The sequence below is a fragment of the Stomoxys calcitrans genome, chromosome 3, assembly GCF_963082655.1.
Source record: "Stomoxys calcitrans chromosome 3, idStoCalc2.1, whole genome shotgun sequence".
In the NCBI taxonomy this organism is placed as follows: Eukaryota; Metazoa; Arthropoda; class Insecta; order Diptera; family Muscidae; genus Stomoxys; species Stomoxys calcitrans.
This window is the reverse complement of record NC_081554.1, coordinates 5,255,382-5,269,223: the sequence shown is the minus strand read 5'-3', so window position 1 is coordinate 5,269,223 and position 13,842 is coordinate 5,255,382. Positions and strand designations below refer to the sequence as shown.

Below are 13,842 nucleotides of genomic sequence, written 5' to 3'. Positions count from 1 at the left end.
TCTGATGGTCTCGCCAGGATTCGAAGCCAGACGTTCAGCGTCATAGGCGGACATGCTAACCTCTGCGCTACGGTGGCCTCCAATTTCCAACAGTTATGCGAAATACGGTACAAATCGGTCTTTAACCTGATATAGTTCTCATATAAACCGATCTCCCGATTTGACATCTTTACCCCCAAGGAGGCCATAATTGTGGAGCAATTTGACTAAAACTTTGCACATGGTGTTTTGTTTTGAGTTCCAACATCGAAATGTCTTCCAAATCCAAATCGGTATGTAAGCTGATACAGCTACCATATAAACCGATATACCGATAAGTTTTCTACGGCCCCTAGAAGCTTCCATTTTTGCCTGGTTCGGCAAGTTCATTTGTGTGAATTTCCAGCAAAATCCCTGGTGGTGGGATCCCAAGATTCTGACCGGCCGAGCTTTGCTCGTTTCTAGTTGTTTATGTTTGATATCGAATCACTGTGCCTTCTCCATCCAGGCATCTACTTTCTGTTGTTCATTTTTACGAGTTATATCATCATAGGTGGATGAGAAAAGATAGAAATCCTGTTAAAATGACAAATAAACCATGGAGTTCATGGAGGCTGGTTTTTCTATTACGATTTAAGATCCGAAATGCTTGTAGGCATTTTTGGCATAACAAAGACATTTCAAGCCAACCCCAAGAAAGCCCAAATTTCAATTCGTAATTTGTTGCTCTCATTCATGCTCAAAGCGGTATGTGTGTGGTGTGTGGCTGGTTTGGGACCTTCCAGCAAAACTTAATTAATTATCATTGTCAACGTTAATGGAAATCTTGTTATGCTCCAACTAACAAATTTCAGTAAAATTCCACAAGTCCACTACAAGGAAAAGTAGTGGCAAACGGTAGATCTATTGTCTTGGGTTGGTTGGCATGTACAATACAACAGAAGTGCATATCTGAATGTCTTTGCCTTGGAAAATCAATGCACATCATCTCAACCCCCTCCCTCACACCAACATGTCTTGCATTGGAAACACATATTTCAAAACGAAACTTAAGAAAATTGATAGAAGAAATGCCAACTAAAGCGTTAAATTGGCTTTAGGTTATTTTTGTTTAAAATAATGGCAAACTGTGAGAAGCATTTTCCATAGAGGGAGTTGCATGTTGCCGACTTCATATGCTGGCTGCATGTTGCAGCCGTTAATAATCAATGAAATTTGTGGAAAATCCTCTACCATCCATGGACATGACCAGCCACAAGACAAGAGCCAAAGAAACGTGCCAATACTAAACGAAATGAAACGAAAGTAAAAGTGTCAAGGAAGTTATGACATGAATGCTAATGCGTTAACATGGCCCAGAGCGCCAGAAGAGAGTCCCCATTATTGAAGAGGGAAAACTACTTTCATAACATTTTTCTTTCAATTGAATTTTCTCGAAAAGCAGTTGATGAACAAATTAATGATGGCTTTTATTTCTTTTTTTTTTCTTCTTCATCATCTCTTTGCAGGACGACTCAGATAACATCTATTCGCGATATTATGTGCCCGGCTCGGTAACACGCAAAAAAGAGGAAGAGTTGGGCTCACCCAGTGCTGTATTGGAGTCTAGGCGACAATATGCCCTGCAACAAAGACGTAATAAAGGTAAGGCAACTAAAGAATATTATTATGATTCCGACCACATCATCATACAAAATTGATTTCAAATTTTCCCATAATGCGATAACAAGCTGTGTTTTATCAATTAAATCCATGTTGACGTAAGCCTTGGTGATATGGGCAAACTCGAAAGTTATTGAGGTAATTGTGTTTAACATCTTCCGAACCTCTTGTTCCCAACAATCATATGCTGGAGGGTAATTGAGCTGCGGAGGTTGTGAAAACCGGAAACGGTAGGAAAACTATATCCTTTAATGCAAATGTGTTGGCAAGAAAGGATATATTTTACATAAGTAAAATGAACTTGCCCCTGTTCCTTAATGGAATGTTCATGGGCAAATCAGCTTTCTGTTCGGTACACTTAAATCAACTGAGTCAGAGCTTGATCCTTGGTTACTCCCTCCTACTTCCCACATAGCATCATGATCATCATGTCAATGGCAGTACTTAGTGCTCTACCTAGTATCCTATTTTCATGTATAACGGAGAAACGCTGGACCCTTTAATGGTACTCTGTGCTGTACATTGATTTTAAAGGTAGTATCCAGCTTTTTGTCGGGTGTAACCTATAACCTAAACCTATGACATAACGTGCTACCACTTCCTGATTGTAGTAGTCAGGGTCATGTTCTACTCATGTCATCAGGTATGCCAACTTATCGCACTAGATTTTGTGGTTTTTTGGTCACCAAAAACACGAAATGGTAGCACCTACTACACTAAGTGACCGCTTTTCGCATTTCTACAATGGTTGTCTTTTATATTTCGGGATTGAACAACCCTTGTGTTGCAATCTGCCAACTGACAACTCTGTCGTAAAGCTTGACATTTTTGAGGCTATGCGTGCTCAGAACGTTTTGACATATGAGCGCTATTTGTGTTGTTTACAGTAACTTAAAAAATTCATGATTCGTGAACATTTTCGTGCGATTATCTTTTACAACGTGGACTAACTCAACAATAGTGCATCGATGTACTTAATTCAATTTTTGGCGATGAACCTCCATCAAGCACCAGTGTTTATGAATGGTATGATGAATTCAACCGAGGTCGTAGTTTACTCCAAGACGAATTTCGTAAAGGCCTTCCAAAATCAGTTGTTGTTCCAAAAATCATTGATGCTGTGCGCCAGCTGATATTACAAGATCGTCATGTGACCTATTGTGAGATTGAGACAACCTGAGGCTTTTGAGGGGACCAGCATACATTCAATATTGCATGAACATCAAAAAAATTTGTTCGCGTTGGATCCCACACTATTTGTCAATCGCTCAAAAAATGGTTCGTGTCGATTGATCGAGAGAAATACTCCAAAAATACGAAACAACTGCATTTTTGAGCACTCAAAACATCGATTTGATGAGTCAACCCCCGTATAGTCTTAACTTGGTACCGAACCTGAGGAAGTGGTTAATGCGTTCAGAAAGATTGTTTTGGAGATACCTCATTCAGAGTGGCAAAAGTGCTTTGACAATATAGATCTCAAGGGTAATATTTTGAAAAACAATAAAGCGATTTTCGATGATTAATATTTGTTCTTGTGTTCTCTAATCCCGAACTATAAAAGACAAAGCTCGTAGTTAATGATTTTTACCCTTTCTTAAAAATTTTTACTACTAGCCTTTTTTCATTTAACAAAAAATTTCCCACAACTATTCCTTCAGACATGGGACAAACTTCTCTCATATCAGTGAGTTATATCTGATATAAGTTATATGCCAATCATAAGGGACCAGTCCAAAAGGCGTGCTGCTTTACCATAACTGTCCCTATAAAAGTCTCAAATGGCTGATAGCACCACAAGAGTCGCCTGCATTAATGAGAGGAAAACCAATTTTTTCAGGTTCTACCCGGGATATCAGCCTAGACGTTCTGATGCAAATACAAATATGCCCATGTACATTCTATTAAGAAACAGGGGCTATCTTCTCGCATATCAATGAGTGCTGTCCGATTCAAGTTTAACCTCAATGATAAGGGGCTTCCTCTTCATAACTGAGTCCAAACGGCGTGCCGCAGTGCGACTCCTCTTTGTAGAGAAGTTTTTACATGGCTGCCATACCAAATGGTTCAGTACCTCACAAATGTCGTCAGCATTAGGAGTGGATAACCACCATAGAAATATTTTCTGATGTTCATGCCAGGACTCGAACCCAGGCGTTCAGCGTTATATAACGTTATATAACCTCTATGCCACGGTGGCCTCCGTTCTGAAACATTCGCCCTACCTAAAAAACCTACCAAATGTATATATATACACTAATCACTCAAATGAAAGGTATTTAAGATTAGAAAACGTATCTGATATCCAATTGTTGGACCAAGTGTTTGAGGGACCCTCCTTACCCCCAAAAACACCCCTAAATCGGACATATATACCGACCATGGCAATATGGGACTTAAATTATAGGTATTTGAGAGTAGAATACTAATCTGATATTCAAATGTGGGATCAAGTTTCTGGGGTTCCACCTCTTCCCCAAAACACCCCCCAAACAGGACTTATTTACTTAGCATGACAATATGGGGCTCAAATGAAAGGTATTTGGGAGTAAAGTACGAATCTGATATCAATATTGGGGAGGGGATCACCCCCCATTACACCGCCCATATATGAAGTATTTGCTGACCATTACAATATGGGGCTAAAATAAGGATATTTTAGAGTAGAACACGAATCTGATATTTATTTTCAAGGCCAAGTCACTGAGTGGCCGCCCCATCCCCCCAATTTATCGAAATACTGTTTTTTGAGATATACGCTACAATGATGAATATTGCTACATTTTTTTTTCGGTGTATGGAATACATTTTTCTTTTATTCATGTTAAATTAAATTATTAAATTAATTATTAAATTATTATTAATTAAATTAATTAATTAATTAATTAAATTAATTATTAAATTATTATTATTAAATAGAAAAAAAGTTATTACATTTTTTTTTGGTAGCGGCTTTCATCAGCCACCCTGTATTTATCAAAATTAGGTGAACAGTTTGGAGATACTTTACTTGGGGTTTTTTTCTGATATTTATATAATATAATTTTTTCACAAGGGGAAATTTTATTAAAAGGATTTACAATGCCTTGGACTAAAAAAAGGCTCTCCATTCTATGGCGGAGGATATAAAAAGACATAAGCCCCTTTACCAATTATATGGTATATAATAATGGTTGAACTCATCCTAAATGCGTATCAAACTATTATTATTCAATGAAGCTTAAGTGAATATCCATTAAAGCAACAAGGCCATATACTCAACTCAATTGTCATATCCCCATATATGGAATAATCCAGCTTCAGTATCTACTTAAAAAGGTAATCCCATAGCAAAACAAAGCGTTTTACAAATATTTGTCTTGCAACTGCCAGATATTTGCAGAAAACTTAGCAAAAAAGAAAAAAACAAGAAAATAGTTAGCATATCCTCTATTCTGCCTAGCTGCAGTAGAACAACTGAAGAAGGAGGAATGTCAGCCCCTACATGGCAATTTCGTGCTCTGCTGTGGCTGTTGTTGGCATGTTATCGAAGGTGTTGAATTGCATTCTGGGTGTTTGTTTTCGAACGAGAATAACAAAATGCCAAAACAAAAAAAGAAGCTAAAATTCAACACCACCAACAATGGCAGATTGTTTGGCATGCTTTCGACCTACATACGGCTTGCTGAATGGCTGGATATTAAGGAAGAACTTGTTATCGAATCTCTGCGAATCACTTTGTCCACAGTGTTGACAATGGCTACAGCAAAAAATTGGCAACTTTAAGTTTTCGACAGTTTCATATTCTTATCCCCAACCTTTTTAAGCAGAAGAAGTAAGAGCGTGCTAAGTTCGGCCGGGTTGAATCTTATATACCTACACCATATACATGGATCGCATTTATCGAGTTCTTTGCGCGTTATCTCTTTTAAGGCAAACAAAGATTGATGAATAAAAACTGTTATGTTAGTGGAGCTATATCAGGTTATAGTTTGATTCGGACCATAAATGAATTGAATGCTGAACATTGCAGAAGTTATTGTGTAATATTTCAGTTCATTCGGATAAGAATTGCGCCTTGTAAAGGGTCAAGAAGCAAAATCGGGAAATAGGTTTATATGGGAGCTGTATCAAGCTATTGATCGATATAGACCATATTAGACACGTATGTTGATGGTCATGAGAGAAGCCGTTGTGTTGTTGTTGTCTGCCAAATCGGATGAGAATTGCGCCCTCTAAAGGCCCAAGTAGTCAATGTCCCAGATCGGTTTATATGGCAGGTATACCAGGTTATTTATCGATTTGTGTCATACTAAGCGCAATTGTTGAGAATCATAACAAAACACCTCATGCAAAATTTCAGTCAAATCGGATGAGAATTGCGCCCTCCAGCGGCTCAAGAATTCATGACCCAAGCTCAGTTCATATGGCAGCTATATCACGTTATGAACCGATTTAGACCATGCTTAGAACAGTTGTTGGAAGTAATACCAAAACACCGCGTGCAAAATTTCAGCTAAATCGGACGAGAATTGCGCCCTCTAGAGGCTCAAGAAGTCAAGACCCATGATCAGTTTATATGACAGTTATACCAGGTTATGTACCGATTTGCGCCATACTAAGACGGACGGACGGAAAGATGGACCGATTCTCTCAAAGTTTGTCAGGGGGATTTCCTCTTGACTCTCAACCTTGCTGGTGAATTTCATAGAAATCGGTTCAGAGTTAGATATAGCTCCCATATATATGTTCGTCCGATTTTCAATAATACTGCAATAAAATGGTCATTTGTTAACCGATTCTCTCGAAGTTTGGCAGGGAGGATTTCCTCCCGACTCTCGACATTAAAGGTGAATTTCATAGAAATGGTTTCAGATTTAAATATGGCTCTCATTTGTATATATCGCCCGATTTTCACTCGTAGAGTCGCTGCAAGCGCATTTATTGATCAATTTTCCCTAAACTTCGTACAACACTTTCCTCGACGACTGTCACAGTATCTGAGAAGTTTGTTTGAAATCGGTTCAGATTTAGATATAGCTCCCATATATATTTTCGTCAGATGTTCGGTAATAATGCAATAAAATGATATTTGTTAATCGATTCTCTCCAAATTTGGTAGGAAGGATTTCCTCTTGACTCTCGACATAAAAGGTGCATTCCATGGAAATCGGATCAGATTTAGATATAGCTCTCATATATATATATATATATATATATATATATATCGCCCGATATTAACTTCTGGAGTCACATCAAGCGCATTTTTTGGCCAATCATGCCAAAATTTTGCACAACGCTTTTCTCGACGACTACCACATTATCTGAGAAGTTTGCTCAAAACCACTTCAGAATTAGGTATAGCTTCCATATAAAGGGTGATTTTTTTGAGGTTAGGATTTTCATGCATTAGTATTTGACAGATCACGTGGGATTTCAGACATGGTGTCAAAGAGAAAGATGCTCAGTATGCTTTGACATTTCATCATGAATAGACTTACTAACGAGCAACGCTTACAAATCATTGAATTTTATTACCAAAATCAGTGTTCGGTTCGAAATGTGTTCATTCACCGTTCAGCGATGAGGCTCATTTCTGGTTGAATGGCTACGTAAATTAGCAAAATTGCCGCATTTGGAGTGAAGAGTAACCAGAAGCCGTTCAAGAACTGCCCATGCATCCCGAAAAATGCACTGTTTGGTGTGGTTTGTACGCTGGTGGAATCATTGGACCGTATTTTTTCAAAGATGCTGTTGGACGCAACGTTACGGTGAATGAACACATTTCGAACCGAACACTGATTTTGGTAATAAAATTCAATGATTTGCAAGCGTTGCTCGTTAGTAAGTCTATTCATGATGAAATGTCAAAGCATACTGAGCATCTTTCTCTTTGACACCATGTCTGAAATCCCACGTGATCTGTCAAATACTAATGCATGAAAATCCTAACCTCAAAAAAATCACCCTTTATATGTTCGTCAGATATTTGTCATTTGTCCACCGTGGTTATTACAGTTTGAATATATTTGCTCGCCGAGGGCCATCAAAATTGGTTCAGGATTGGATATAGCTCCCACATTGTACTTATAGGGTAGGTTTAGGGTATTATACAGTCGGCACCCCCTCGACTTTTGCCCTTCCTTACTGGTTTTCATTTGATATGGCCTTTTTAGGCTGTAGAAAATCACAATTTTGGTCCAATCTCTACAAAATTTTGCACAAGATGTTCTATTTGACGTCCCAATATGTGTAAAAAATTTCATCAAAATCGGTCCAGATTTATATATAGCTCTCACATAAATTTTTTAGCCGATATTTTCCATTAAAACTGCCTTAATCAGAATTTGGGTCCTATAGTTGCTGTTGGAGCCACATCTTCATGTGGAGTTGGCGATCCTCAAGCTCCAGTATGAGCAAGCTCGTTCCGGTCCAAAGGACCGATCGCCGCGCGAACAAGGTGGCCATTGATTATTTAAAGGCGCCAATAACTCGTCTTGTCACTGAGCATCATAGGCACTCAGTATTTGTGCCAGAGCCGATGCTGACCGGCCTCTCACTGAGACTCTCCGCTCGATACCCCTGATTGTCCGCTACTACCGTTACAGCTACTCCGTATGGAACATTCCACTGTCCTTTTGTATTCGATGTTTCAGTAATTCTGACAAGATTTCGACATAGGTTCTATGTTTTCAAATTTGTTCGTAGACTCGCTGGTGTAGGGTATTACATAGTCGGCTGCACCCGACTTTAGCCTTTCCTTACTGGTTTTTATCTCATCTTGCTTCAGTTTGGGGTTTTGTTGACCAATTAAACACAAGAAACCCCCTGCTCAGCCAAATGACATCGGTTGTGTTTAATTGCAGCCTCTGTTAGTGTATCACATTCTAATGATGCGTTTTTACTTTCAGCCTTTGCCAGTGCCCATCACAGCCGCATTGTGAAGGAGGGCTCCTGCCGTCTGCCACAGCCTCGAGTGGAACGCATTCGTCGCGATTCTTGGAAAATCTATACGCCCCATTGCACCATTCTTCATCGTTGTGCCGACGATACCGGCTGTTGTCCCACAGAGCGCCAGACTTGTGCTCCCAAACGCACAAAAAATGTGGATCTCTATTTTTTCGTAAGTATCGCATGCACCCTTAAAAGTTATTCAAAAACACAATGAGAGGGGGGACATTTTTTTCAACAAGAGTGCGATTGAGTGGTGTCCAATTTAATTTTTTGGTTTCTTTATTTTCTAAATTTCGTGGTATACCTCAAAGTAAGTTGCAGCTATAAAAGACAGCGAGTGAAACAGGTTTTTTGTTGCTGTTGCTCCATTACCAATCCTTTTTTGTGCAGTGTTTCAGAGTCCAATGTTTTGCTGTCATGAATTTTGTCGTAATGAGGTCAACAGTTCTTGACCACAGTCAAGTGGTCGCGGTAGTTTCCTACTCATTTTAGTTGTACTCGAGTTGGCATGGACTTGAATGCTAGCTGAATGTTAGATTTTAATGGGAATTTTTGGAACACCCTACAGAGGGAGTATAGGGAAATAAGAAAATGGAAATAAATTGAATTAAGCATATAAAAACTAAAAATATCCTAAGGGTATGATCTTTCGTAAACCACCACTGTGGATATCTTTTCGCAGTTTCCGAAATCACATGAAAACGACTTTACGACAAACCCAGCTACATTGAATCTCCTTCAAAGTTCAAGGATCTTAGATTAAGCCGTTTCTTTTGGACATAGAAGATAAAGCCCGATTATGATTTTAGACCCATGATTTCTTGGGGAAAGAGTCTTAGAATTCGTCGCAGATTACATTTTGCCAACAAACGAGTTGACCCACATAAGTCAACAATGTATTGTGTATAGAGCTTCTATGTAGGGAGCCTTCTCACATAAGCTACAAAGCCATGGTTGTGGATAGGCATTGTCTGCATAATGGATTTTAGATTGAAAGAAGAGATTTGCTTGGGAATTTCGACAAATAAATTGTGGTCCAAGCACCCGACCACAAAAGACCCTATCCCTTATCATCTACGTAATGACAACGTAGCAACATAAATACAGTTACATGGTATAGCTAGTAAATATTTTCCTTATTCGTGCGATTCATGCGTATTATTTCCATTCGACATTTTTATACCCTTCACCATAGGATGGGGCTATACTAATTTCTTCATTCTGTTTGTAACACCTAGATATATACGTCTGAGACCCAATAAAGTGTATATATTCTTGTTCGTCATGTCATATTAAGTCGATCTAGCCATGTTCGTTCGTCTGTCTGTCTGTCTGTCCGTCCGTCCGTCTGTCTGTCCGTCCGTCTGTCTGTCTGTCCGTCCGTCCGTCTGTCCGTCCGTCCGTCTGTCCTAACTTTACTCCTACTTTCGAAGGAGTAAAGCTAGCAGCTTGAAATATTGCACAAATACTTTTTATTAGTGTAGGTCGGTTGGAATTGTAAATGGGCCAAATCGGTCCATGTTTTGCTATAGCTTTCATATAAACCGAACTTGGGTCTTGACTTATTGAGCCTCTAGAGGGCGCGATTCTCGTCCGATTTGACTGAAATTTTGCACGTGGTGTTTTGGTCTCACTTCCAACAACTGTGTTAAGTATGATTCAAATCGGTTCATAATCTCGTATAGCTGCCATATTAACCGATCTGGGATCTTAACTTCATGAGCCTTTAGAGGACTGAATTCTCATCCGATTTGGAAGAAATTTTGTGCAACGGCTTCTCTCATGACCTTCTACATACGTGTCTTGAGCCTCTAGAGGGCGCAATTCTCGTCCGATTTGACTGAAATTTTGCACGCGGTGTTTTGGTATCACTTCCAACAACTGCCCTAGGTATGGTTCGAATCGGTCCATGTTTTGATATACCTGCCATATAAAAATATCTTGGGTCTTGACTTCTTGAGCCCCTAGAGGGTACAATTCTCGTCCGATTTGACTGAAATTTTGCACATAGTGTTTTGGTGTCACTTCCAACAACTGTGTTAAGTATGATTCAAATCGGTTCATAATCTCGTTTAGCTGTCACATAAACTGATCTTGGATCTTGAGTTTTTGAGCCGCTAGAGGGCGCAATTCTCATCCGATCAGGTTGAAATTTTGCATGAGGTGTTTTGTTAAGACTTCCAATAACTGTGCTAAGTATGGCGCAAATCGGTGCATAACCTGATATAGCTGTCATATTAATCGATCAGGGATCTTGACTTCTTGAGACTTTAGAGGGCGCAATTCTCATCTGATTTGGACAACGGCTTCTCTCATGACCTTCAACATACGTGTCTAATATGGTCTGAATCGATTAATAGCTTGATACAGCACCCATATAAACCGATCTCCCGATTTTGCTTCTTGATCCCCTACAAGGAGCAATTCTTATCCGAATGAACTGAAATGTTACACAATGACTTCTACGATGTTCAGAATTCATTTATGGTCCGAATCGGACTACAACTTGATATAGCTCCAACAGCACAACAGTTCTTATTCAATATTCTCTGTTTGCTTAAAAAGTGATACCGCGCATAGAACTCGACAAATGCGGTCCATGGTGGAGGGTGTATAAGATTCGGCTCGGCCGAACTTAGCACGCACGTACTTGTTCTTTTTTGGAAGATTTCGGTTATTGTTTAAAAACTGTCCACTTTTATTTATACCTCTGTCTGACAATATCACTCGTAATAAATTATAAATTCTATGAAAATATTTGCATGTTTATTATGGGCTATGCAAAATTGCCAACACCTGTCGCCATCAATCACCGCACCAAAGTGACTGCTGGTAGAAACTCTCAGATAAGTGATATTGGTAATCAAGGAGAATATTATCACGAATTGTATTCTTTTTTTTTGTGTAACTACTCAAGGCAATGAACAAAAAACCAAACCCAGAATTTTTTTCCTTTGTTCGGCCAACCGCAGTAATTTTTTTCACTACCAAAACCCCTAGCAAGTGCTGAAGTTAACGGGAGTACGGTGAATGGGTGGAGTCGTAATGCCCAAATTCTCTGGGTGGCTTTTTTATGCGCTTTGCATTGACCAGTAAAACAAACAATTTTTAAGATATTGCCTCGGAGTAATTGTTATTTTATTATCCACCATGACCGTGCAGCAAAAACTTTACCAATTTTAAATGGAATTTAGTTAATTAAATGAATGAATCAAGGATGGATGGATGGATGGGTGGTTGGTTGACTGGATGGTTGGCTGTATGGTTGGAAAAATGATAAATGAATGGCAAGCAGATGACAGTTGATTGAAGCTTTGTCATGGTTAGCTGCTTTTACAGACTTTAAATGAGAATTCTGGCATAGGGAAAAGTTCTGCTTCCAGAAAGGGGAAAAGTTAATTTGACGGCGGGAAATTGAAATAAATCCACCAAAGATTTACAAGTATAAGTTTATAAAAAACTTATTTAAATGAAAGCGTATAAAATGTATCACTTTTGTAATCAAGAGATTTTTTTCTAGATGTGATTATTGCAAAATATTGAATTATAGCTTAGATAATTAGTATTGCATACTTTTCGGGAGCAGTTAGTGCCCAAGAGAAACTTGCTTATTTGAAAGGTCAATAAAAAAAAGACGAAACGTCGCATAGTAGTTGTGTGTTGAGATCTCTGGTTTTCTTTTTCCATTTGCTAAGAAAATCTTCAATCATTGAGTTGAAATCAATCATTGACTTGAAAATGAAGAAAGTTCGACAAAGCCCGGCCCGGATTCGAACATGGGCACACGGAGCAACCGCAAGAGTCGTTGCCATTGTCTAGCGTTCGAAGCCATCAATGCAACTTCCAACAGATGCACAGAATAATCTGCTACCATGGAAGTGGTGTAACTGTTGCAGACAAAAAATCTGTCATTACACGAACACATGCATTGGGAAAAGTACAGCTAATAGCCAGGGTTGTCGAGCGTGGTTAATGTGATATTTGTATCATAAAGGCGTTTTTGCACTAAATACGATTCAAATACATCACACCAACGCACGTTCCTTGAAGCCATCACACCTAATATATTTGAAAAGTCTTCTAACCAAAGACGAAACGCGTCCCATAGTGGTTGGTTGTTGCGATCTCTGGCTTTCCTTTTCCATTTGCAAAGAAAATCTCCAATCATTGAGCTCGTCTCGTAAGAGAAACAAACAAAAATTGTGAAATTTGATAATCTTTCCTCAAACAGGCAAAAAAACTTTAAAATTAAAACAAAAGCAATTCAGTTATTGTTGTAATTCTTTTTATGCCCTCCACCATAGGATTGGGGTATACTTATTTAGTCATTCTGTTTGTAACACCTCGAGGCCCCATAAGGTATATATATTCTTGATCGCCATGACATATTAAGTCGATATAGCTATGACCATCCGTCTGTCCGTCCGACCCCCTGTCTTTCGAAAGGACGCTAACTTTCGAAGAAGTAAAGCAAAAATACTTCTTATTAATGTAGGTCGATGGATCGGTCCAAGTTTTGATATAACTGCCATATAAATCTTGGATCTTAACTTCTTGAGCCTCTACAAAGCCCAATTCTTTTCCGATTTGGCTGACATTTGGCATGATATGTTTTGTTATGACTTCCAACAACTATATCAAGGGTTGTTTAAATTGGTCCATATTCTAGCTGACATATAAACGGATCTGGTATCTTGACTTTTTGAGACCCTAGAAGTCGCAATTATTATTCGATTTGGCTGAAATTTTTGCGTAAAGTGTTTTGTTTTGCCTCGCAACAACTATGCCAAGTATGTTCCAAATCAGTTCATAACCTGATAAACCTCCCATATAAACCGATCTTCCGATTATACTTCTTAAGCATCTAGAACTCGCAATTCTTATCCGATTTGGGAAATTTTATACAACGGCTTCTCCCATGACGTTCAACAATGTGTCAAATATGGTCTGAATCGATCTATCAATAATTTTGCATGAGATGTTTTATTATGACTTCCAACAACTGTGCTGAGGATAGTTCAAACCGGTCAATAACCTGATGTAGCTGTCATATAAACCTATTTGGGATCTTGACTTCTTGAACGTCTAGAGTGCGCAATTCCTATCCGATTTGGCTGTAATTTAGCACGTGGAGTTTTGTTATGACTTCCAGTAAATGTGTTAATAATAGTTGAAATCGGTCCATAACCTGATATTGCTGCCATATAAACCGATCTGGGGTCTTGACTTCTAGAGCCTCTAGAGGGCACAATTCTTATCCGATTTGGC

The 13,842-nt window shown here is 38.8% G+C and overlaps 1 protein-coding gene across 1 annotated transcript in view; it reads left to right on the top strand.

Annotated features, from left to right (window-relative positions):
- LOC106081284 (putative uncharacterized protein DDB_G0279653) overlaps window positions 1-13,842 on the top strand; it is a 337,199-nt gene that overhangs the window by 289,164 nt on the left and 34,193 nt on the right. The window contains exons 2-3 of the mRNA XM_059365237.1: window positions 1,488-1,623; window positions 8,532-8,743. Of these exons, the coding sequence (XP_059221220.1) occupies window positions 1,488-1,623; window positions 8,532-8,743 (348 nt within the window). The remainder of the gene's footprint in view (window positions 1-1,487; window positions 1,624-8,531; window positions 8,744-13,842) is intronic.